Source organism: Hyalella azteca, unplaced genomic scaffold, assembly GCF_000764305.2.
Source record: "Hyalella azteca isolate HAZT.00-mixed unplaced genomic scaffold, Hazt_2.0.2 contig13248, whole genome shotgun sequence".
Taxonomy (NCBI): domain Eukaryota; kingdom Metazoa; phylum Arthropoda; class Malacostraca; order Amphipoda; family Hyalellidae; genus Hyalella; species Hyalella azteca.
The window spans coordinates 72,317-99,260 of NW_025943177.1; the positions used below are offsets into that span (position 1 = coordinate 72,317).

Below are 26,944 nucleotides of genomic sequence, written 5' to 3' on the forward strand. Positions count from 1 at the left end.
TCAGGGCTCAAAGAAATGGAATCACGGCTGGCAAACGCATAAAACCAAGGCTTGAAAAATCCAGTCGCGGCTCGGCGGGCTTGCCAAGTAGATATATTCCATGCCTGACTGAAGCAGAATCACATCCAGTACTCCCATAGCCAATTGTGGAAGAATCACAATTCTTCCCACACCATTTGTCCATAGGTCCCAACCTCTTTTTTTTGTGATATTATGACCAACTCACTGGGTAAAGCTCAAGCTCTCTCCCTCCACTGTCCCCATACCTAAACCTGCCAAAAGCCTAGTATCAGTTTTATCCTACAGAGTGAGTACAGACCAATCTCACTCATGTCATGCATGGCAAATTGCTGGAGTTCCTAATAAACAGACAGCTGAGCTTCTTTCTTGAGTAGAGGGGATTTTTTAGAGCATCTCAGGGGTAGGGTTTCACTGCCAGCTTGCTGCTATTGACCAAGTGGCAAGGCTGGAAGCTACAATCCATACTGCTCTATTCACCAGGTTAACTCTCCTGGTGGTATTCTGTGATCTTTATAATGCATTTGAGAGAGTTTGGCATACAGTCCTGCTGTACAAGCTCAGCCAGTGTGGGATGCAAGGCACACAGTTGAGATGGCTACATGCTCAACTCACAGGCTGCACATTTCAGGTGCAGTTGGAAGGCCACACCTCCTCTAAAAGACATATCAGGTCAAGCATCCCTCAAGAAGCTATTCTCTCACCACTTTTGTTCAACATAATGATGAGAGACCTTCCATCAGTGCGGGGAGTGGGTGTGGCGAGCTATGCTGATGACGTTGCTTCTTTTGCCAGCATCCATGACATTGCTACAGCTGCAGTGAGATTGCAGTCTCAACTGGACCAAACTGTTCTATGCTTGGACCAAACTATGGGGACTAACATTGAATCTAGCCAGAACAAAATGCATGCTGTTTACTGATAAACAAGCCATTTTATCCCATTGTCCTTCAATGGCTTTGTCCTGGAGTTTTTTAATCAGTACAGGTATTTAGGAGTGGTTCTTGATGCCCCATGGCTAAGATGGGAACCACACATCAATGCCCTGAAATTAAATTGTATCCCAATTGTAAACCTACTGCAGTCTATCTTGGGCAGTCAGTTGAGGGCAGATCGAATTTTACTGATAAAGTTGTACAAAATCCCTATAAGAAGTGGATTGGATTATGGAGCAGCCTTCTATGCATCTGTAGCATTAACAAATCTCATGAAATTGAATTTGATTTAAAACAACTGTTTATGCATAGCTCTTGGCTGCCATTAAACAAACTTGGTCTCTACTATGGATGTTGAGTCTAGTATTCCCCCTCATCTATCTGTCCACTGCAAAGTAGTAATGTGCAAGTAATACCTCTGCCTCATACAGTTGCATCAGTATCCTGTTGTGTCAGATCTGTTCTTTGCTAATGCCACAGAGACAGAGGACATCAACACTAACCAGCTTTGTCCCTCACCTCAGGGCTATCTTTTCTTCACCACAAATCCCAGTTCCCCATCTTCTCACCTCTCCTCTTATCTCCCCATTTCCTTCCTGGATCAATTCTGGATTTATTTTTTCAGTTGACTTCTCTCCCTCAACTGTATCAGACACATCTTCAGGAGCTGCTGCCCAAATTTTTCAGGACCTTGTTAATTTTAAATATTCTGGCCACACAGCAATATTTACAGATGGATCTCGTGTGAGCACTCCAAACCATTCTACCTCAGCTGTAGTAGTAATTCTCTCCAAATGGGGGTGGAACTTGCAGTTCGCCCCCGATGTTCAGATAATTGAATCTGAACTATTTGCAATAAGAGAGTTTGAGTTGGTCACAAACCAACCTCTTTCAGTCAGAAAATGCTGTAATTTTCACTGATTCACAATCCTCTATTTGCTTCATAAGAGATAGATAACTTACTTCCTACCTAGGCCTAATATTTGATATAAAAAATAAAATCGTCACTAATGCCCTCTCATGTGGTGCCCATGCAGTATGTTCCAGGCCATCGTGGTAACGAGGGCAATGAGGCCGCCAACCGGGCAGACAATGATGCCCACCTGCTTGGTCACCGCACCCTCACTCCCAAAAGAGGAAGTGGTAAGGCAGTTGCAGGATAGTGTTCAGACCAGCTGGCATCAATTATGGACGGATGATGTAATTGCATCAGGGAAGGGCCGCTTTATCACTTTGATTATAGATGAGGTAGGATTATGGCCCTGGGCCTCTCATAGTAACCGCGCCATTGAGACAGCTTTGACCAGGCTCCGAACTGAGCATGCTGGAGTCAGAGCTCATTTAACAGAACATAACATAGCGATGTCGGCGCTGAAGAGTAGGCCTGATGTGGCCTGTCGCCGATTCTTACTTTTCGTGCCTTGACCTTACCTTATGACCTTATGATGAGTTTAGAACGTCGCAGTCCACGGTCACGCTGATGCGCCGCCTTCGTCGTCCTCCGTCTCCGAGTCGTCGTCGGATGTAACGTTGGACGTGTTCCGTCTATTAGCCCTCATTTGGGCACGCTGATGCAAGATGCTGTTGCTTGTCGCTTGCTGATGGTAGTTTCCCATTACTGGACAGTCCGGGATCTTGCTCAACCACTTGTTCAGTTGTCTCTTGAATGTTGCAAGGGTAAACTCCCCTCCTCTCAGCGCTTTTGGCAAGGCATTAAAGAGCCTCGGTCCTACCACGGACAGTGATCCCTCACGAAGAGTCTGTACTCTGGCTGGCCGCGGCTCGGTTATTAAATGGGGGAATCCTGCACAGTCTCCCCCTTTTTGCGTTGTAATATGTCCTTATTTTGGAGGTCTCACTCTCAAAGTTGGGAGCCAGTCCGTTTATCATCTTCCAAGTGTACAGTATGATATACCTTTCCCTTCTTCTCTCCAGTGAGTACAGTTCCAGGTGTTTCAGCCTTCCCCAGTAGTTCAGGTTCAGCTCCCTCATGCCGCTGATCCTGTACGTGAAGGTACGCTGCACTGCCTTCAGTTTCCGCACCGCACCCGCCTGGAGTGGCGACCAAAGCTGGCAGCAATACTCAAGATTGGGGAGCACGAGGGCTCTGAAGAGTGTAATCATTGGTGCTGCTTCTCTCGTTCGAAATGTCCGCCATATCCACCCCATCCTTTGCCGGCTGCGCGTGACTATTTCCTCGATATGGGCATCGAACGTGGCTTCAGTACTCATCAACACTCCGAGATCTCGAACAGGGTTGGAAAAGCTAGAAGGGATGATGGCAATCCATCTTCTAAGTCGCCATTCTCATGGGTTTGTGCGGTAGCCGGAGTGTATGGGCCTAATTGAGAAGAAGGAATGTCGATCGGATCAGAAGTTGGGGCACTGGAAGGGCTAAGGGCAAGTGTAAAGCTGGAAGTAGGTGTAGGGTTAGGAATGAGGGAAGAGGTGGGGGAGGGCGTATGGGAAGAGGTGGGTGAGGGCGTATGGGAAGAGGCAGGGGTACAGTTATCTGTAAGGGAGGAGGGGTGGCCAGCACCCCCGAGCACGTGACCCACCGTTTTAGGTTTTTCTTTCATGGCTGCGTTAATTTTATTTTTGATTTCTTTGAAGTTCTTGTAAATACTCATAACACAGTTTTTACAATCATAAGAAACTCTGGATTGATCGAGCCGAACGAGACAATATAGCGGCAAAGCACTACATTTTAAACGAATGAATGACTGACATTTGCTGCACTTGTTCACAGAAGTTCTAAAATCGTGTCATTTGACCGGATCTTTTCAGGACTGACGATCACAACGGGCTTACATTTGGCCCGTTTTAATCTTGTAAATAGCCCTTTATGCTCATGCGGATCCTGTGAGACAATTGAACACTTACTGTTACACTGCCCACTGCGCTAGAATGCTCGGGCGATCTTTACTAACCGACTAACCCGTGTTAAAGTTTCTGTGACTCATACAAGTGTGTTTGGAGAATGCCCTTATTCCTGCTCAACCCAGAAATTAATAACTGACGCTGTAGGTGCATTTTTGATCATATGCATCAGATCATCGTAATGAGTAATCCAGAAACAACGCCCTGCTTCATACACCATAATTAATCATCACTCTGTACTGTTCCAAAGCAAGTTTCCTTCTTTTGTAACATGATCTCAATTTAATTTTGCTCCTTCCCCTCCCGAAAATGACCTGGGATTAAATAGACTCATCGGTACTGTTGATATTTCAATCGGTACCGTTGATACTTCAGCTCAGATGGCTGTAATGTTTTCATAGATTAACATGACCAAAAGCGCATTTTAAGATGCAGGTTGGGATGAATTTATGTGTGCTACGATGAAAATTGCGAACAAGTTACGTCATTAACAATTCTGATTTATATTTTCTACTGGTAATCATTTCGCATCTTAAATTCGACACTCCTCTTTCCAAATAGGAGGTTTTGAATTTCAGCTGCAAACTTTCATGCAACTAAAAAATTCCAGTGCTGTACATTATTATTATAATTATTTTTTTTTGTTGCAGGTTCATGCGCGACTTCGAAATCATCTTAACCAATTAGTTGTATCCATCAGTATTCGTGTTTTTAAAATATTAATATTTGATCAAGGATAAGTTTGTTTAAACACAAATAATTATTGTAAATGAAGAATCACGATGAGTGATGAATCAGAAATGTCAGCGACAATCACCATTCGGTTCATTCGTTCATTCGAGCACCGGAACCTGAGGAACATCGTGTTGCAGGGCGTGTCGTTGGATGCCACCACTGAAGACCTCAAAGAATTGGCATTGAAGAGACTACAGAGTGCTGGTGGAATTCCCCCTCCATTTAAAAAGTATCCATATGATACTCTGAAAATTGAAACGCAAGCATTTGGATATAAAACCAATGACCCTGTTATTAACGTAGAAAATGATGAAGCACTTATATTGAAAGATGGTGTAAGTCTCCGACAGAGTGGTGTCAAAAATGAAACTGAAATTAGCTTTTTCAAACTGGAAGATTATCTCGAATATAAAAAGAACCCAGCTGTTCTTTGGTAATTAGACATGATTTAGATGATGATTTGAGTTTCGATTAAATCAACATTGGAGGTTAATTTCCTACTATGTAATTGAGCAGAATTTTAATACAAGCACGAGTAAGTAAATGTAGACTAATAACCGAAGTTTTAATCATTTGTTAAAAAAATATCTCGTAAAGATCTGTTGTACCGGATTGTGTAACCTGATGCTCAACCGTGATGCAGCTGCACAGCAACAACCGCTCAACCGTGTGATGCAGCTGCACAGCAACACTTCATAATAGGTGTCTAAGCTGAGTTGTCTCCAAATGTAGTGTAATTATTATTTCATATTTGATTCCTTACACTCGAATAGAAAAGCCAGCACGCTTACATAACCTTTTCATCGAAAGCCGTTTTATTTAAGTTATTTCCTTTTATTTGTACTTCAATTTACTCTGGTTTTGTGTTTAAATTATCAATTGCGTCCTCCTGCGAATTATTTACAGATCACGTCATATTTTTTAAAGAGTATTTATCGTCTCATAGATGTCATGTTATATTTTCTTCACTGTTTACAGCATATAGTCCTTACTGTAGGTGTAGTATTGAACCGTGTGCCGCAGTACTTGAAAACGAATTTGATCGTCGGAATCTTCTGAATAACCGAAGGATCAAATTCAATAAATTACAACTGCAAATCTACGTATAAAGTGATTATCACGTTCTTCGAGTTTCATTCTCCCTAATGTATTAAAAACAGGTTCCTGGTTTTTCCTCAGAATATCCCAATTTGTCAACAAAAAATCGATGGCAATTTTTTTTTTAAACTTATGGCTATCGTTTCATTCTCGTCGTTACGAGTATGGCTCGTATACAAAAAAAAACTTCTTTGATCTCTGTATTCATTAATAATACGACGAATTGCTCGACTCTGTTGTTGAAACCGACGGCGATACCAAAAGGCAAACTTCACTGAGCTTCATGTGCTAGCCAAAATAACAAACTAATATGATATGCACGGGGGTGAAATAAAACAAATCTCCGTTAGCCAAAATCGCATCCTTTCTCCAAAAATCTGAACTTCTTCGCTGGCATTGCAGGAACGTATCCATCATATACGCATGGAGACCATTAACATGTTTAGATAATCTAACGATTTGTGCGTGCAAACCGTTAGGCCACATGCACTCAATAAGAGCTCTCGAAATTATTTGTTTCCACGAGCCGAGTATAAAATTGTCTACACAGTAAATTTTAAGAGAGCAGAGGCACATCGCAATCCAAACCAAGGGCCGAAGACTCGAAAAAAGGTCAGTGTAGAAGTTCTGACCTGAAAGACCATGGGTTATTTCCATAGAAGAACGCATATCAAAGAAGACATCCACCCACGGTAATATCCAGAGGACGGATAAACATCCTGTTGATATATTTAGCAATATTAGTATCCTATTACGATACGATTGCGTCCCAGCGAGAGTCCTCCGAGTTGACCTCACCAGGCAACCATGCAATTCAATACACATCAACCAGAAAAGCAAATGAAGGATATTAATTTTCTGGTCAGAATTCAAGTAGAAGCAATTGCGGTAGGTGTAACAAATAGTCGTATTTGCCGCGAGATTTAATAGAAACAAAAATAACACTAACAAACTCTTGGAATTAGCCTAATTAAATGAGAAACCCGCCAAATGAGGCAGTTAATTCAACACAAGGATTTCCTAGTTGGAAATAGGAGCAGAAACGGTTTGGCCAGCAAAAATCTGTAAGATATTAAGGCACAAGAGCAATAATGAGAAATTCATTCAAAGTGAAATGAAAAGTAAATCTAAACAACCCAAAAAATGTATTAATAATCTAATTTTTCATTTCCCGTAACTATCTCATCTCGATCATTAATCATATATACATGCACTGCTTTGAAATTAATAATGGAATGGAAAAACACAATCTTCATCAGCTAAATCAGAAGTGATGCTCTTGCAGCAGAGATCACGCTCATTTTTTCTAGCAAACGAGTCTATTTCTAAATCATTGCAGTCCACGGCGCCTTCCGCACCATTTTATGTAGTTGTTCTTAGCTAAAAATTAACATTATAGCTCACTCAATGTTTCTACTTACAAATATGTACACTTCGATAAACAAGTGATTACACTAGGCTTTAATAAGTACCTCGGTACAGGCCACACGAAAGGTGCGCAAGCAGACCGACGTGAGTTGCACCCGCCTTGCAAGTCTCGAAATTATTAGTCGATAAAACTTCAAAGCTAAGACCTTAAATATAATTAGAGTAAAATATTAACATATGTTGATATAACTTATTAAAAATATCATTACCAATACAAAGATTACTCGCCAACTTTGCTTTAGAATTTCAAGTTGGATTTTCGAAAAGAAAGATACCAAATAAATGACGATTACAATGTAGCTTACCCTAGCCTTTTACTATCTAAGATAACTGGAGTCCTTGGGACAGGACAGTCCGAAGGCAAAGTGCGGTGCATTTCTTCGAAAAAACTCTTAAATGGTCATAATGTATTAAGCTAATAATTTCAATCTGCCAAACAAACGCGTTCCTCTGTTTGCTCACTTGTCTTTTATTGTCAAGTTCATATTCTACGTCATGTATTGAATCACATCTTAGCAATGAAAGGAATTGTGTCTAGCAATTACGTGCTCCTCGATACCTAATTTCTCTATTACCGACTAGTCACTTTTATAATTCAAGCAGGAAACAAGTTTATAGACCGTAAAATGTGTCGCTAGACGGCAAGCATTTACGAATAGCTCAGTCGTCAGTTATAAGAGTGAGCACTGATTCAAATTACAAGTTCTGAACATCAAGTGACTGTGCTTAGTACCTCACACCTCTTGATCGCGATTTATCTACAACCAGATGTCTAAAGTCACACCTTAAATATTTCGGTATCATTGAAGATAATCCAAGTAAACGATATTCAAACCAAAGCAACTTAAACCACAAGATATCAAACATATTTGGAGGAGAGCGCACTCAAGGAAGTGCTAAAAACAACGATGATACACGGTATAAACAAAGTTATAACGTAGTGAGATTTAAAAATCGTACATATTATTGCATCATGAATAACGCTCAATGCCTGATGAACAGTGTGGCTCTCCCTACACCTTGAAGTCTCGTGTGTCGTGGAGCACACATGAACATAGACTAGCAACCCTGAAGTGAGAGTGATAAAATGCGTCGGTTTACATGTTTAAATAATCTTTGGTGGTGTTGTCAGGTTGTGCATGAAACTAAAACTTTCAGCGAGCAGAGCGTCAACACGTGAACTATAATTTGGGAATAACAAAGTTTCGATCATTGGTCATCAGATCAACGATCGCATATGCATGATCTGCATGAACAAATCACCTGTTTCATGCAGAAGAGATGCATGGACGGTTAAGGCTGCAAGTGTGTGTGTAAGGCTGCGACAAAAAAGAATAATTTGCTCTCGTAAAGAATGATCATGCAAAAATAGACATTTGCAAACTTGGCAGATAGAACGTGAGAAGGCCAGTGCATTTCACAAGATTCTACGAAATTTGATGAACTACTTACGGTTAGCATAATTATAAAAAATGTCGAAATAATTATAATAAATTTGCGCATTGCTAAGGAGAATATCAGAAGCGCACTTATTTAATACTAAAATACTAGAACTGACAGAGCTTAACCGCTCATAAGTCGACCTATGAAATGTAAAGAATTGCCAGCTGGAGGAAACATGAAGAATTGACATCACCTGGGGCAGATGGAGGCTCGCAAGACTAGCTGGGATGAGCAGCAGGATTTAAACGTGCTTCTAAATCCAGCGTACAACAGAAAAAACGACAATAAATTAAGATAGGATCTCCGGAAAATGATCTACATTAATATGCCAAAAATTGAATTAAGGTAAATAAAAATCCTTCGAGTGAAAATATCAGCAATTGTGGCATGCGTCGGAGCGACCCAAATGTACACGAGGCGAAGTACTCACGAAGCACGAGAAATCGAACAAACGCAACGCGGTGTCACCTTACACAAGATTTGTACTCCTTAATTTCTATCTAGCAATAATTCTCAACATTATTGTTAATAAAGATAATCAGCTAAAATAAGCCTCACGAGAATTGTTACTTTTCACGATTTAACCATTCAGCGCGGGCACCAAATTTAGTGCGAATTTGCTAGATTTACGCGTTTAACCTAGTCCGAGAGTAAATACTGGTGAGCTTACACAAAGAAAACGATGCATACCGATGAATGCGTCATTGTTTTCCGCTAATCGGATCAATTTATCTCTGCTATCCGCGCCCTACAAATAGAGCAACTGTGTCTTGTTCAAGTGCCCAACAATTAATGCTGGACATCTCCGCGCAACTGCTCAAAAGGCACAATAACGTTGAGGTACGATGATGTCTAAGCTGGGAAATAATTTTCAACAGAGTTACAAATGGCAAAGTCAAAATTAGGTTCAATAAACGGAATGACAACTTAAATAAAATGAAATGAATATCAATCAATAGTTTGAAATGAGATGTGTATCTGCTACAGACTGTTCCTGGAAAATAGCGAGGTTTCTACCTCCACAACAATTATACACAATCATGTATTTGACGGAACTGTCTTACATATTAGCTACGTTTAAAAAGTGAACATTAACTTTGCGTATTCATTGCCCAGCGGTGCAATAAGATCACACGTTAGATTCAAAAATACTGAAGATACATGAGAGTGCCGCTCAGCCTGCCTTCCTCAACAACGCTGTCCGCAGATCTGGCCGTGGCACCGCGTCACCTTCGCCTGAAGACAACGGGCAAGCCACAGGTTGTTCCTCAGTCACTTGCGAGGACCCATGAGAGCTTCATCCATGAGATCGTCGTCAATAATGCACGGCGACTGCTGAGAGGACATCGACAAGGGAGATATCATATTTAATGGGGACGAGGCGGGCGCTGGAGACTTGACGATTTTAATTGAGACGGAAGGAGAGAGCGGAGGAGGTACGCAGTTCGCACTAGGGCTGATTGAGGGCTTAGGGGGAGGAGGTGGGGGTGGTGGGGGTAGGCTGTCAGAAGAAGGAACGACTTTCAGGGGAACTGCGCGTCCCGCAGATAATGAGGTCGAGTTGTTGAATGCATTCGACGATGCAATGGAGTTACTGTTGTTCACAAGGCAGGCCTTAGGAAGAATAATTGAACTTGTACCTGAAGACTTCAAAGTCTCAGGCACGGTAGGCGCAGAATTGACGTGGTTAACCAATTTTTCCGGTTCATTCAGCTTGCATGAATCATCTCCGGATGAAGAAGAGAGTTTAGTGGCTAGAGATGAGTTAGCAGAGCTCAACTTAATGGTAGCAGAATATTCGAGACCAGCAAGCCCTGATTTCGTGTCGTTTTCCTCGCATCCCGACTTCAAGCTCTGTCTAAAAGATTCATTACTTTTATTCGTCGGGGGAGATTGGCCTGTGAGCAACGAAATCAGCATACTAGATCCAGATGAGCTCATCATGTCTGTAGGCTTGTTGCTCACTGAAGTTCCCTTATATGAACTCTCTTTACACTCTGATGATTCGGAGGATTTTTGATATCCAGTCCTATTGGATCGACTATCTCCATCACTGGCTTTCTTACTCTGTAGGCTATCAGCTCGGAAATCATCTTTACATTTGCCGACTGATTGTGCTGAGTTGATAGTTGCGTTCGACGCACAACTAGAAGCATTCGAGCTGCTGTTGCTACTATTAACACTCCCACCGAGATGTTTCTCCGCACCACTAGGCTCACGCCGAGCGTCAGAATTAGACTTGGATGATAACGTTGATGGAGATGACAACAGAGACGACATGTCTTTCAATCTGGGTCTATCACAGCTGGAAGTTTTATCATAAGATGAAGGTTTCTCCTTGACCCTTTCCTTGTAATGGGAAAAGTAGCCTTGTTGCGCTGCCACTGAGTTGTAAGATGACGAGCTTGAGGAGGCTGCAGAGACGAGTGGAGAAGCCAGTGGAGATACCGAGGCCGTTGAGTTGATGTTGGTGGAGCTGTTCAGTTTTGGTATGGGAGGCAAATTCGACATTGAAACTTTCTTTGACGCAGGACCACTTACCACTCCAGGCTTCAAACCCGAGGTGGACTTGTTTAATTTAGAGTTCGGCGAGACTGAAGCCATATTTGAAGACTTAATTTGATTTTCTTTCAGTTCCTTACTCTTGGATTTATTGAAACTCAGTTTGAGACCATCTAATGGTTTCAGAGTGTAATCATTCTTTTTATCAGGATCTTTTTTTAGATCATTCACAGCCCCTACTTTGGTGATTTCTTTCCTGTCATTGCAGGTCTCCCCAATGACAATGGGGTCAGTGGAACCAGAAACGCCAGCCCTCAACTTGTCCACGATATCACTCAAACATGAACCTTTCCGGTTCTTAGGGGGAGAAGCTTTGGCCTTGTCCAATAAAAAAGAAGCTTTGTCGTGTAATGCGTTCGCGACTGATGAGTTAGAAGCTACAAAAAAAGACTGACCTGAAGACGTGGTTGAGCTAATAGGTGGCTTAGGTAAGGTGTCAGCGAAATTTGATGACTTAGATTTGTCCGAGCTGCTTGTCGACCCAGAATTGGATATATTTGCTGAATTCGAAGAAGACTTGGGCTTAGATGACGAGTTGGGCAGACTAGAGCTACTAGAGGATGAGAGAATATTTGGTAGGCCCGAAACCTGAGCACGAGCAGGACTAGAACTTGAACTTCGTTCTTTACTTGCTCCATACTGACTGGAACTAATAGAGCTCACGATACCGCTAGTATTGCTGCTACCGCTACTACTGGTGTTTTTGCTGATCCCGCTATTGCCGACACTACTACTGCTGCTGCTGCTGCAATTTACAGGCATACTGCTGCTATTAGTAGTAGTTCCACTGGCATTCTTGGGTGAGAGGCTTGATTTGGAGGAAGATGATGGTGAAGACGTGGAGGTCTTGAGAGCGTTGAGGCTAGGCTTTCCAGAGCTGGATAGCTTAGGTGAGAGTCCTTGCTGCTTTGGGCTGATGGCAGGCTTCGGAGAACTATTGCTGCTGCCATGGTGTTGACTCTGCGATGGGCTGTAGATTGTCTTGGTGCCACTATTGCTGCTTGACGACTTATGGGTTGGACTATAGGTCAGTTTAGAAGAATGTTGAGACGATGAACTCTTTGAAATGTTAGGTGACGATGAAAGTTTACTGTTACTGCTATTCTTGGATGGCGACTGATAAGGAGGAGTATTGGGCTTGCTACTCAATCCCGAATTGCTGCTGCTACTCTTATTGCTGCTGTCAGACCTGAACTTATCCATGGACGGAAGAGATGATGAATGTTTCAGCGAGTTACTCATAACTTGCACTTTACTCTTGCTGCTGCTGCTGCTGCTAGGAGAGTCTTCCCTCCTTCTCTTCTTGTCTTTTTTGTCGGAGTCTTTCCTGTCTTTTCGGTCTTTCCGCTCTTTGGATCTGTCGTCGGACGAGTAAGCAAGAGATGACGAAGACGAGGATTTGATGACCGGAGTTACCGTAATAGACGAAGGAATTGAGATGGGAGTAGCTGCTCCAGGGATGGGAAATATTTCAATGCCTGGTCGCTTGAGGAGAGTTGAGGAGTTGACGACAGCCGACGAGCTGCTTGTTGACGTTCCTCCACTGATGCGACCTGAAGAAGAGTTCGACGATTTCCTTGTAGAATTATCTGACTCAGTCAGGTCTAAGACAATGGGTGACTTTCTAGCTTCAACGACTTGAGGTTCGTTTATTCTCGCCTTCTTGCTCTTCTTTGTGATGTCGCGGCCATCAGGCGTGATGTGGTCGTCACTGGGCACGAGGTTGAACTGAGCAAATGTTGAAGCGCTGCCGGGACCGTACACTTGATCACGGAGAGCAGCCAAGTCGCACGAGCCAGCGTCGCTCAATGCAGATGAAGATGCCGTAGTCGCAGTTGAATCATTGGAAGCTCTCCTTTTAGCTAAAAAATGTTGAAGTTTTTCCATCTTACCGTCACGGCGGTTGCGAGTGTCAGTGCTTGCTTCGTAACTCGGAGGAAGTTTATCCATCTTCCGACGTGAGCTCTCAACGCCGTAGGCAAGCATTTTGTCAACATCAGGTTTAGTTTCACTAATTTCCAAGGGATCTCTTAGAGGATCATCCAACTCAATTACATCATCTCCATACATTCCTCCCCCACCTTTCCGATCAACGTCCATAACTTTTCTTTTTCGGACTTTAACAGCCTTCACATCATCTAAAAAATGATGCTGTGAAATTGCCGTTTTTTGGGCGGAGGGAAGTAAGTTCGAGAAAGGAGCTTTTTCAAGACTTGGCTCAGTTTTGACTTGAGTATACGACAAATTCGGAAATAAATTAGGAGTCTTAGAGGTCGAAAAATTATTACCAAGTGCCGGCCCTGACGCAACAGTTGAGCCCACGCTGGATATACTAGTTCCTGAAGATGCACTAAAATTCCCTCCCATTGCCGCATTAGAGGAACGCTGAGTCATCGCTGGAGAAGCACCACCACCGGCAGGCCGCTGCTGACCTACAACAGGGCTAGTAGAGCTGGCAACTCGAATTTGTTGTCCTGTCCCCATTGTGCTGCCAGAAGCTCTGGCAGCACCACCGCGCCGATCGTAGTCGTTCATAACAAACTTGTTATTTTGGGTGAAATCTGCAGGAGCTCCAGAAGAGGGCATACCGCTCATGACCACGGAGTCACCACACTGAGGCAACATGTCCTTCACGTCTTCCTTCATGGCTTTGCGCATCACAGCGCGCATAGTCACCGGTATCGAGAGGCATCTGCACAAAAGAACGATTTTTGAAACGACGTTTAAGCTGGGTACTTACATTAGTTTCAATGAGCATACTCACAGTAAACTCGGCATAAATAATATAAACAATAAGAGAATCCCGTTGTCATGAATCTCATGATGTTTTCCAGATTTTGTATGTAATTTTCGGAGCTTTGAAATAAATGTGTCCGAGATTAGTCTGACATTTGTGTGAGATTAGTTTGAGATCTGTCTTGAATTTGTCTAAATTTTGTCCGCTTTAGACATCCGAAATCCTGTTATCCTCTACCTGAATCATTTTCATAATCATACAACTTAATTTTGCAAAAACCAATTTAAACATCAAATTTAAATAATTTATCCTACCCTTATGTCGACATTTTACAAACCAAACCCTACCCTCCCATTCTCACGATTCCACCACTAAAAGTTGAAATTTCTGGTACGGGAAATGCGCCGACAGAGTAGGTACTGTGATACGCGTTAGGATAGACCTTATGAATTTACGGCGTCACAAGAGTTGAAGCAGCACAACTGTCTCCGGTATTCAATAGACTAACCATTTCATAAATTTATTATTATTATTATTATTCTCCGAAGCAGTTATCGTGGCGTCTAGTTCAAACGAACTCTGAGGGCACGTTACACATAAGTTCAATAGCAAGCGAAAAATAAATAGACACGAGAATGGATGAGAACAGAAAAAAATTACAAAAAACTTAGTTATTAACTAACAGCTTCCTAGATAATATGAGGTAATCGAAGTAAATAAATCCAAGTTCTAAAGACAGTTTTTACTGACGAGCGTCGTGTCAAGTGAAGTCATAAATGAATTATTTTCTGCTTAGTGGCGACTCGAGTACCATTGATAGTAAGGCTTAAGAAAACTCTAACCTTTGCAAGACTTTGGTCGCAAACTCATCGGAGCAGAGACTAGTCTCTGATGCTCCATTGGCAGGGTTTGCGGCGAGCGTGTGAAGACGGCACCGAATATTGCAGAGGTCTGTGAGCTCAATCTCAGCGGTAGCCGTGCTCTCGTCCTGGGGATGCTCGAATGTCACCGAGATAAACTCGTGACTCAATGATGTCACCTCGAACATATATGCTGAATCAGCATCTGCACAGAGTATCCTTAAATTAGTATAGGGAGAAATTTATGCATAATACACCATAAATTACATTTATAAGTTTAGGTTTATAACAGAATGACTCAGGAACAACAGTCACGCGCTGAATGCTACGAGTAACGAGATATTTACTAGATAATTAATAAATTTCAAGGTCCCTCAGGGTGAACTTCTGACGGCTATCTGTGCTAAATCCTATTGGATTTCCCGTTCCTAGGCGTTTTATTCGTGAGCGCCCCACCACGGAGCTCGCGATTTCTGACGGCGAGTCTTAGTTGAGGGATTAAGTTGTTATGTTGACAGGACACCTGGCATTCATCTTGTCTGTTTCTCTACTGCGGGCGGCCGTCGTCTCGTGTACGCTACTTCTTCTTCGAGCGCCATTTTCTGTTGCTATTCATCTGTCTCTACTTGCCACTTCTCTTTGAGATACTAACGCTACTTCTTTTTTGACAGCTTCAGCATGCTGGGCACTGGAGACCCCCCACCCCTAGTGGGAGTGAGGTCCCTCTGTAGAAAGATCTCCACTCGCGTTGCGTCGACCGCCAAGGACAACGTGGTCCTGGATGCTCTACCCGACTGCCTCAGAATAGGTCTCGCTGCTCCCGATCCTAACGCTAAGCGCGGTCTCAGATTCGTTCGGGCTACTGCAGTTCCCTGTCGTCTTATACCGTTTTTGTCTGCCTCTCCTTTTTCGACGACCCTCAGCGTCTCCTCAATCCAGTGGAGGTAGCAGACGTGTGGCCACCCTCCCTACCTTTGGACATCTACCTCCTCTTACGGTGACCCTCTCTCGACCACCACCGGAGCCCCGAGCGAGCATGATAGTCGGCGTAAGAAACGAGTATAACTGCTTACAAGCGTTCCAGCTATCAGGGTATTTAGCACCTGAAGTCGAAATTAAACACCGCAAGCGAGACGGAAGGTTTCGATTATTGAGAATTTTTTATAATAATTCATCACCCACAAGGGGCGGGAGGTCTCAAGTGTCCAGCTCGCTGAAGCTGGCTCGAAACAAGCAACGTTAGCCTCTGAAAGGGGGCAGGTGAACAGCAACAGAAACGATGACACTCCTACAAGAGGTCACTTACACGAGACGTCGGCCGCCCGCACGAGAGAAACAGACACGTGGAATGTCAGGAATCCTGCCTACATGACAACTTTGCCCCACAACTGAAACCTGCAGTCAGACACCGCGAGCTTCGTGGTGAGCGCTCAGGAACCACGCCCCTAGGTATGCAAAATCCCATAGGACTTCTGACAAACATAGATAAATGTCAGAAGACCTCCCTGAAGAGAAACAACAACGCATAGCTCAACTGCTAAAGCGCCAGTAAAATATACTACTGCAAGTAGCTTAAAAGGAACAGAGACATCGTGGGGGCATAAAGGAATCCTGTTCTCAACACAATTGGTAACCTGATATACATAAAGATATTACAATATTGTAGCTTGAACTCACAGGCAATCCAGAATCGAGCTTTGTACAAAACGGTAAGCAACATGGAAGCTATAGATAGGTACGTAAGAAGGTAGTGACACATCTGTTGCACTTGGTAGCTTCTACGTCTAGCCATTAGTCATTAGCACCGCAGCTGAGAAGGACTCGATCACGAAATCCTATGTCAGATCAAAATTCCTGCGCCAGAACGCGTCAAACGGCAAGCGCGGTGAACCGGCTATGAACATGAAGCCTTAACATCGCACCGAGCAGAAGGAATAAGTGGGAGCAAAACAGTATCTGCGAGGCTCTTAGAAGAGATCACTCGCACGATACGTCGCCTCTTCTCTTACATTATTGCATTCTGCCAACGTAGCAAGTTAACCCAGCAACAGTGACTAAAAGTCAGCTACTGCGAGTCGTGGTAAGGCGATCAGGAACATTGATGATGATGATCAAAAATCTTTTATGATTACAGAGGACTGAGAGGAGCCAAGACATGCGTACGAAGACCTACACTTTAGATGAGAGAGCATCTTAGTAGGTAGTTGTAAAAGTAGCTAGAATGATCGGTGGGCAGTCTATGTTGGTCGTTGTACTTGATTTATTGCAGAAGCTTAGTGGTTTAATAATTAACAATGGGTGCTGAGCTCATTCACCACCACGGTGTTGTAGGTGCACTATAGTTGAATATAAGGCGCTGTGCATCTTTTACCACCACGGTGTTGTAGGCGCACTATAGTTGAATATAAGGCGCTGTGCATAGTTTACCATCACGGTGTTGTAGGCGCACTATAGCTGAATACGGTACCTATAAGGCGCTGTGCATCTTTTACCACCACGGTGTTGTAGGCGCAATATAGTTGAATATAAGGCGCTGTGCATAGTTTACCATCACGGTGTTGTAGGCGCACTATAGCTGAATACGGTACCTATGAGGCGCTGTGCATCGTTTACCACCACGGTGTTATAGGCGCACTATAGTTTAATATAAGGCGCTGTGCATCATTCACTGCAATTTACTACGAGCTACTAAGGCTAAGCAGGACCTTGTTTGCTGTTGGGCCGCACGCACGATGCGATAAGGGTGTTGAAGGCTGCCTGGGCGCGTAGTAGCACCAGGATGGAGGTGATGTGCGTGGGGTGGGTGAAGGGGATGCTGTTCACCAGCATGCCGGGGAAGTGACAGCCTTGGGTGGGGAAGTAGTAGCAATGCTGCTGGTCTGGCAGCGTCTGCGGCAAGTGACAGCAAAATGAGTTTGTTAAGTTGTAATGCTGTCCAGTTAAAAGTGAGCCTCAGCCTCATTAGCCAAATCATTGTTTTAAATTCCTAAATCATAGATAGAAGCATTGTAAATTTCAATAGTAACAGGCGGAAGCTTCACAAACACTTCATAAATGAAGTCACTTGACTGACAACATAAATTATCGTATTCCATATCATTAACCTTCATAAATCAGAGTCTGTGGAAAATGCTTATGGTCCACCAGCGGTAAATTTTTCATTTGTATTCATTAAAACTTTTCACAACTCCATTGAATTAAGACACACTTTATGGCCACCATTTAAAAGAAACTAAAATTAATCCCAAAACTCGTCTTTTTTGTTGATCGTTGTCAAGGTGAGTCACAATATTAGCTTATCATTCATTCATATTTGCAATTAATCCCATTAGTTTTCATTTTATTGGTACAGTTTTTATTTGCAACATTAGCAACCGAGTGTACCTATTAAAGATTTTAGCTTGAAATACTCACAACATTCAATCCTTTCTCGAGAAAGGAAGGGGATATTTTGTCCTCTGAAGCCTGCAAGACGACCAGCTCGAGCAGCTGCCTGTAGCTGCAGCTGTTGGCTATGGCACCTGCGGCCTCCGTCACGTCGGTGCCTGCGCGCATTAAGCATTATAATTCATTGTCCAGCAAATAGCGGCAAAAGATTATTTTTTTAAAAGCGATATATCTACAAAATTAAGGCTTAATGTAATCAGAAAAAGGTCTTTACTGTGTGCCACCATATAGCTATAGCAAAAACCTCAAATGGGATGCAACTTGGTAAAAGAGTAATTTTCTGGCAAAACCACGTGAAGGGCAAAAATTTACATGGGCAAAATTAATAGAAGGCAATGATTTTAAAATTAGTATCAGCTAAACCTAAGTCTTAACTTTTAATTAAACAATTCAAACTGATGATCTTGCACAACCATTAGACTTGCAAAAGTTTTAGAAAGAATATTTGATGAGTGATTGCGATCAGATATCATCGATTAGGGTTATTTCAGGAAGTTCATGACGTACAAAAAATGGCATACATAAGACGAGACCATGACACTAATAAAAACATTGAATAAGTGGAACCGCTTTGAGAGGCATGAAAGTTAGCATTTATTGCAGCACAGACCAGTGATGTCCTGCAGCGTGATGCCGGTGATGTCAGCGATGCACTTGGCGAGGGTGAGAGAGAGAGGCAGAGGCTTGGGGAGCTTCAGAGCAAACACGGACTGCATGGCTGTGCTGTTGCTTGATGTCAGGCCAGAGAACGATGGCAAGCTGCGAACATATGAGCAGCTATTAACCATACATTATATATTCATACGAACCTGCCAACTAGCACATTAGAAGCAACAACACATAATTTGTAGTGCAGTCCTTGGTCAAAAGTTCACACAAATTTCCACATTGCGCAAAATATTCACAAGGTAACAGTCGTGGCAAACACAAGTTTTTTGGGTTTTGGTTACTGGAAATCAGATTAAAACTTAATAATATCATGGAGCTACATCCACAAATCATGTGACTCACCAACGAGAGAAGGGAGCAGAAACTTGACGTATACAGACTAACTCTTAACAGTATTGTGCTAAACAGTGGAAAATCATTGTGGTAGGTACTGCTTTTGGTGTATACAATATTTTTTTTCTTGAAACTTTTGATAATTTTAAACGGTAGAAAAGCAGAGTCACGAGCACTAGCATGTCAGCAACATAACCACAGACAATCGTGGACGTGCATATGAAGCCTCACAGAGCAATGCTTATATGAGGCTGGGAGAGGCAGTGGGTAGGAAACGAGGCTGAAATGAGGTGCACGTGAGCAGGGATGAAACGAGGCTGAAATGAGGCGCTCGTGAGCAGGGAAGAAACGAGACTGAAATAAGGTGCACGTGAGCAGGGAGGGAACAAGACCACATCAAGACTCCTGTGAGTGAAATATATTCACAAGCAGTTACTCGCGGCCAGTAACAAGAATTGGCCAGAAGTTCTCTGACTGACGCGACACGTACGTTTTGCCATCAGATCCCTTGGTGGTCTGCATGAGTGTTGTGTGCTGAAGCTTGTGCAGCGTCGTGCTGCTGATGATGTGCAGCTGTGCGTGCTGCCCAAACTCGAGCGTGCGCACAGTGCTGGGTGTGAGAGGCAGTGACCGTCCAGCTCGAGTGTCCAGCAGCTCATACGGGGAGATGAAGTATACCAGCCGCATGCTGTGACCTGTCAATATGAATATGAATGGCATTGAATATGAATAGCACTGTAACGCTTATTGCTGTACACAACGGGAATGTGTGGCATACGTGACATACTCACATACAGCCTGAAGATAATTGCGGGTTACTGTAAGAAGAGAAGGCTTGTACCTCTACTAGAACAACTGAAATTAATTCATAAATTTATGCCGAAGTTAGCACCAATTCTTCATTCACTTAGCAAATGCAGAACTAATTACTTGCAAATGTATTCTTCCTCTGGAAGGTCCAAAAACTTTAATGGTGTGAGAAATTAAGCAACAATAGTATTATATAATAAATATTTGTAAGCTTGAAAAGAACACCAGTCAAAAATATCCAATAAAATAACACTATTAATTCATGTGTGGGCATATTCCACTTGCCATAATGGAAGAATAAATATGACATATATGATCATGAAGAGAATGAACAAAGAACGCACCTCCACGGCGCGGCAGCAGCAGTCCCACAGGGCTCTTGAGCACCAGCTTACACAGGTCCCCGATGGTCTCCTCAGCTAACGCAAACAGCTTTGACAAGTCCGTCTCCAGCGCCTGCAGAGATAATACATTAGCTGCAGCGTCTGCAGAGCTCAAACTGGTCATGGTTTTCCTCCCAAAAGGCAGCCTCTAATAGATACTGAAACCACGTCAGCAAAATTGAAGTAACCAGGTTTTAGTGAGCATACAATGATTGCCAACCAAAGTAGCAAGAGGATTGATGATCCAACCTCACATCAAAGGAATCTTCATGATCATTAATGGCTGAAGAGACTAAATAGCAAACAATAGATTTGACTAGCATATTTTCAACTGCTTACAGATTTCACCATGAATCATATGCATAATTAAAATTATTTTTATGATACCTGACATGCACACACATTATAACACAAAATGTCTGAAATTCCAGAGATTTAATAAAAAAATTCTGTTTACTTAGCAACTTTGCCAAGAAGACAATCACCATCAGGGCAACATAAATAAGATAAATAATCAAGAGATAGGCATTAATCACCTTTAGGGAAACAACAACAAGATAAATAATCAAGAAGAAGGAGGCATTAATCACCGTTAGAGCAACAACAACAAGATAAATAATCAAGATGGTAGGAGGCATTAATCACCTTCAGGGCATATTGGGTCTGGAGTTTGGCCTTCTTGTCACTGGTGCTGAGTGTGTACATGGCAAGGAAGCCTTTGAGATGAGTCGTGAACTCCTTGAAGTCACAGCGACTCAGGCAGTCTATCAGCTCAGGGCATGACTGTGAAATAACAAAGTAATAATACAAAATAAAAAGGGAAATATAATAAACTTAACATAACTCATGACATAACTCTTAAAGGAAACATAAAAAATAAATGGCAACTATTTTGAATACTCATCACTGCTTCATGAAACTCTGGCTTATTCAGGTCACACCATTTTTAAAGAAGCATTTTCCCCTGCATTTTGATCTTTTACCAATCAATGATGGCAATTACCTAACGCCACTACCAGGAAACTATATTCACTTTTTATTTAAAAGTTCCACATGCCAATACAAATCTTAATTATTGTTAAAAATTAATCAGTAAATAGGTAAATAAGAAGGGCAGCGAGAGAAATAACTCACTTGTCCAGGTTCAGAATTATCAATATTGGTGGACTCTCCCGCAAACTCAACCCGAACATCTCTAGTGGCACCACCGCGATCCAGCAGGACTTCCACATAGAACATGTCACATGATATGTACACTTCACCAATGGCAATAGGTGAAGCGGTGAATTTCAACCTGAAAGAAAAACAAATACAATTGTTGAATGGTGAAATATAGGTTAGCAAAAATGTAATTTATCTGCACAATTAGACCACACATTTTCTCAAACTAAAATGGTATGTGCAAGATCACATAGCCAAGTGAAATGGAAATATAATTTTATTGCATCATCTACTAACAAACAAACAAAAATTTAAAATTTAACATTTTGAAAAATCACTCATTATTATGAATGCACTTCACATAAAAGAAACACAATTATTTAATCCTAACAACTAGTGTCAAAATCTGTACTAATGTCCCACATTGGACCTTGTACCTATTAAAAGACTTGGTTGGGTAGATACATAATATGTGTTGTGGTGTCAAAAGATATCTTTACAGGAATTTAAATAATTTTCCTAACCCCAACTGGCGGGAAGTGGCCTCCAGTCTCTCAACCATTGCTTCAAGTGATGTAACTGGAATGTTCTGCTGGAGGTCATCAAGGCAAGAAGAAGCACTGATGCGGTCACTGCCATCCATGAGGTGTTGCTTGTTCTGAAATATGTGTCTTTAATTACAGGCATCACATTAAAAAAATTACTTTTCTATTGCACAAGCTGTGAGTAAAAATTGAACTCTTGCTCAGTAGGTATAGACATAGACTAAGATTCTTGATGCTTGACAAACAAGAATAAGAAATGTCCTTTCAATGCCTTTAGATATATATACTACATTTCCAGGAAATTTGCTACAAAATTTAGAATGCAAAATTTCCTATCTACACAGCTGAAATTTGATTATTAGCAAAATGAGGCAAAAATTTCATCATATGAAATTCATGTTGATTACCCACAAGGGATGTGTTTATTTAGACAAAAACTCACAAGGATGAACTGCCGCATGTTCTTAGTCGAATCAAGCAATGGCCGTAGGAGTGAGGCAGAAGCTTTGGTCCGCAGTCTTTCCATGAGCATCTCATGCTGCCAATTAGTGTTGGGATCATCACTGCTACTTTTGTTTATATTACTGCTTATGGCACAATTATTACTGCTGTTGCTTTTACTGGATCCATTAAATGAAGATGAAGTTGAGTTTTGAGCCAAAGTGACAGCAGCAGCAGCACCAACAACACTGTTGACACTAGTGCACAGAGCAGGAGCCTTCATTGCTTACAGATTTTGAAGGTCACTGATTATTATCAATTGAATTTGATTAAGTAGACCAATTTAGAGTCACTAAAAATTTTCAGTTAAATAGACATAATGAATTAGCTAAGGCTGGAAAGAAATAAGGTTATTTTAAGAGCAGTCACTGTGGAATAAAATCAATAGCATTTGATGGAACTCAAATGATAAATTAAACGAAATGTCTTAGGTTAACCAATTTAAACCAGTTTTCAAGCTTGAGTAGATACAACAGTTCCCTTCAAAACTCTATAAATATGGAGAAAAACATGAAGTAACAATGCTTTTCTGGCTTTGTTCCTTTTCTAGATTGTGAAGCAATCCTTTCAGCATACTGCAGCTGAGCAATTTAATTTTTAGATGCCGTGGTAGTATAGATTCTATAAAGCATTGTTATTCTATTAACATCATGATTGATCTACTTATTACAGTAACATCATGATTGATGGTTAATTTGTTGTGTTCAACTTAGAGACAAATTGTCAATGAATTAATACACATTATTTAGGTACTTTGATTGAAATCTTTAGGTCATGCAAGCCAGTGTGGAATTCTGGAAAGGTAATATATTCTCACATTTATATGAGAAAATGGATCAAAATGCCTACTACATAACACCTTCCACCGCAGTGACAATTGAGACAATGCGCTAAAGCAGAAACTGCTGTGCTTCCAATAGCACCCAGAGCTCAAAACTTGATACCAGGTTGGCAATGCCTGACTCGATTACATTCACTAGTTGTTTATCAGTATCTGACAAATTTTTGCAATGAATATGTTCTAGAGAGAAAAATAAATTATGTCAATTTTCACAGAAAATTCTCACGCTTTCACCAACACCAATAAAGTTTTTGAAACATCACAAAATGATGGGATAAACTGAAAATCTTTTGTGGCGCATGGCAACATCTTGCTTTGATGTTAACATATGACCAGATGCCATCGCCAAGAGGAGGGTCCCACACCTTGATTTGGTAATGTCAAGTTCGATTCTACAATAAATAAATTTGATCCACATTCTACACTGAGATTTAAATGATGGAAAGTTGTTTCAAAATTTGAACCCCCATAGATTTTTGCCCTATTTTGTCTATTATGTCTAAACAACTTCACTTCAGATTAGAACTGAATGCTTTCGTCTCCCATTGCAAATTTTCAAATGTATCGTGTATTTTAGAAAATATCTGTTGTTTAGGAGCAGCAGTAATTATTACATAAAATAAATCATTGAGCACTTTGGCATGTACCATGAGGTGCATTAAATAATTTAATTTAATGAAATTTAATTTTTAATTTAAAGTTTGTAATTAATTTTTCAACTTAATTTAAGCTTAATATTTTTTTAAATTTAGTTAAATTCTACAGCTACAGCCAGTAAAAATTGAGCATCAGAGGAATGAAGGTAAAATTGTCTTCCTGACATCCAAGAGGCCACTAAATTAATTCATAAGAAATGATTGCAAACTGTATTAATTGCACTGTTAAAAAATGACCAATATAACTTATTAACATAATTTGAATCACTCTGCTCATCTATATGTATGAAATCAATGAGAGGAGATCCAGAAATGCAAGGAAGAGTCAACAGGAAGTTAGGTGAGAAGCGTGCCTTTGGCAATCAAACAAGCTAGTGGTGGCTGGCAGCTAGCACTCTAGCAGCAGCCGTCATGAGTCAAAATGGGCAGGACTGCTGACGTAGCTGACAGCAAGCTTAAGACTTAAGTTATGATAGAGATTTGAATTTGTGTAGCATTTGTGAAGTTGTGATAGAGGTTTGATTGTTGCAGTGTACATATTATTCATTGTGATATGGTGCATATTTTTTAGCGATATTATGCATTTTTTGATGGTGATAGTGTTGACATTCTTTTGCACCAGTGGCATGAACTGGAAAGCTCAAAAGAGAAGCCAAGGAAAGATGACTCATGACTGAGCAACCAATGAGGTAAGTCAACATAATTTTTTCAATCACTGACGGCATCATGCAACCAACAGAAGTAATTAAGCAATTTCACATTTCAAATCTTCATTTTTTTTATGTTAATCAATTACAAAGCTTCTAGGTGGAGTTGCAATGGGCTTAAGTAGTCAGATTGTTCTTCCTGAGCAGAGTATGTTTAGACCAGTGCAAGGAGCCTCACGACGGGTTTAGACCGCTGCAAGGAGATCTAAAATTTCTGGATTAAAAAAGTGGTGGAGGTGGATTGAAAAAGTGGTGGAGGTAGATTGAAAAGAACATATGAGCCATAATTTTTAGAATGTCATCCTGCATGCAACTTTCATTCTTCCAAGTGCAACTTCAATTCCTTCCATTTTTCTTCCTTTCTATCTTACCTAAATTTTTGGACCAAATAACCAGCCGCAGCCAAGGTGTTTTGAAAATAATATATTAACAAACATTCCTAGAATTTCATCTTGCCTACTGGAAAATTAATTAGATAAAAATGCTCATGAATATGACTAATTTTATCTATTCCTATATCCTTTTTTTACAACACTTCTCTTTAACTTCACTTCTTGTTTGTCTGTCTGTTTGTCTGTCTGTCTGCTACAAATCTTGTAATCAAAATTTAATACACTTCTACTTATCCTATCGATCTGAAATTTTGCCCACTTGTGTAAAGTTGGAGACAATGCATGAATCAAATGTCAAAATAAAAGATTTTAAAAATTAATAAAAAAATTTTTTTTTGAATATTAAAAAAATTGAAAAAATAATTTTGTCAGTTCCAAATCTTATAACTGATATCTGACACACTTTTATCCGTCTGATAGATCTGAAATTTTGCACACTTGTGTGGAGTCAGAGGCAATGCAGGAAACAATTAATAGAATAAATAATTTTGAAAAAAATTATATATTAAAAATTTATATATTAAAAAAATTTGAAAAACTAATTTTTTAATTTGAAAATTAAATGAGAAATTCATTGTACATTTGTAAGATTGGAGACACTGGATTCTTTGGAAGTGTTGTCTTTAAAAATTAATTTTTAAACGCATATTATTTCAACATTTCTCCTGTCTCTTATACACATCTAGATGTGTATAAGAGACAGCTATAAATATGGAGAAAAACATGAAGTAACAATGCTTTTCTGGCTTTGTTCCTTTTCTAGATTGTGAAGCAATCCTTTCAGCATACTGCAGCTGAGCAATTTAATTTTTAGATGCCGTGGTAGTATAGATTCTATAAAGCATTGTTATTCTATTAACATCATGATTGATCTACTTATTACAGTAACATCATGATTGATGGTTAATTTGTTGTGTTCAACTTAGAGACAAATTGTCAATGAATTAATACACATTATTTAGGTACTTTGATTGAAATCTTTAGGTCATGCAAGCCAGTGTGGAATTCTGGAAAGGTAATATATTCTCACATTTATATGAGAAAATGGATCAAAATGCCTACTACATAACACCTTCCACCGCAGTGACAATTGAGACAATGCGCTAAAGCAGAAACTGCTGTGCTTCCAATAGCACCCAGAGCTCAAAACTTGATACCAGGTTGGCAATGCCTGACTCGATTACATTNGCTGTCTCTTATACACATCTAGATGTGTATAAGAGACAGGTTCATAACTAGTCCTGTTTATTCAGATATAATGTTAGGTCTTGTTTAGGTTTTATGTCTGTCTTTGAATTTTGACTTTTAAAGTGATTTTATTCATTTTTAGTTTAGTCGAACTGATGATGGAGCTGGACTCCGAAACGTTTTCAATATCGATATGGTGAATTTTCTTGGCGTTTTCTTTGCTTTTAAATTCCTTGTGACACTTCTACTTATCCTATCGATCTGAAATTTTGCACACTTGCGTAAAGTTGGAGACAATGCAAGAATCAAATGACAAAATAAATTATTTTAACATTAATTTTTTTTTATATTAAAAAAATTTAAAAAATAATTTTGTAGGCTAAAATTCTTATAACTGATAATTGACACACTTCTACCTGTCCAATTGATCTGAAATTGTGCACACTTGTGTGAAGTCAGAGGCAATGCATGAATCAATTGACAGAATAAATAATTTTGAACAAAATTTATATATTGAAAAATGATTTTTTTCAATATTCCAAAATAAAATGAGAAATTCATTGTACATCTGTAACATTGGAGACACTGGATTCTTTAGGTAGCATAGAAGTGTTG

General features: G+C 40.7%; 1 protein-coding gene across 1 annotated transcript; it reads right to left on the reverse strand.

The window, feature by feature from the left end:
• Positions 1-6,008: 6,008 nt before the first annotated feature.
• LOC108672886 (serine-rich adhesin for platelets) lies at positions 6,009-22,880 on the reverse strand. The gene is made up of 11 exons (XM_018160641.2): positions 22,487-22,880; positions 22,024-22,157; positions 21,473-21,632; positions 20,984-21,121; positions 20,300-20,411; positions 19,636-19,840; positions 18,754-18,902; positions 18,111-18,241; positions 17,402-17,585; positions 14,679-14,901; positions 6,009-13,791 (listed from the first exon to the last, which is right to left on the reverse strand). Exons 1-11 carry the CDS (start codon positions 22,766-22,768, stop codon positions 9,810-9,812), a joined length of 5,700 nt encoding a protein of 1,899 aa, XP_018016130.1. The 5' UTR covers positions 22,769-22,880; the 3' UTR covers positions 6,009-9,809.
• Positions 22,881-26,944: the final 4,064 nt, after the last annotated feature.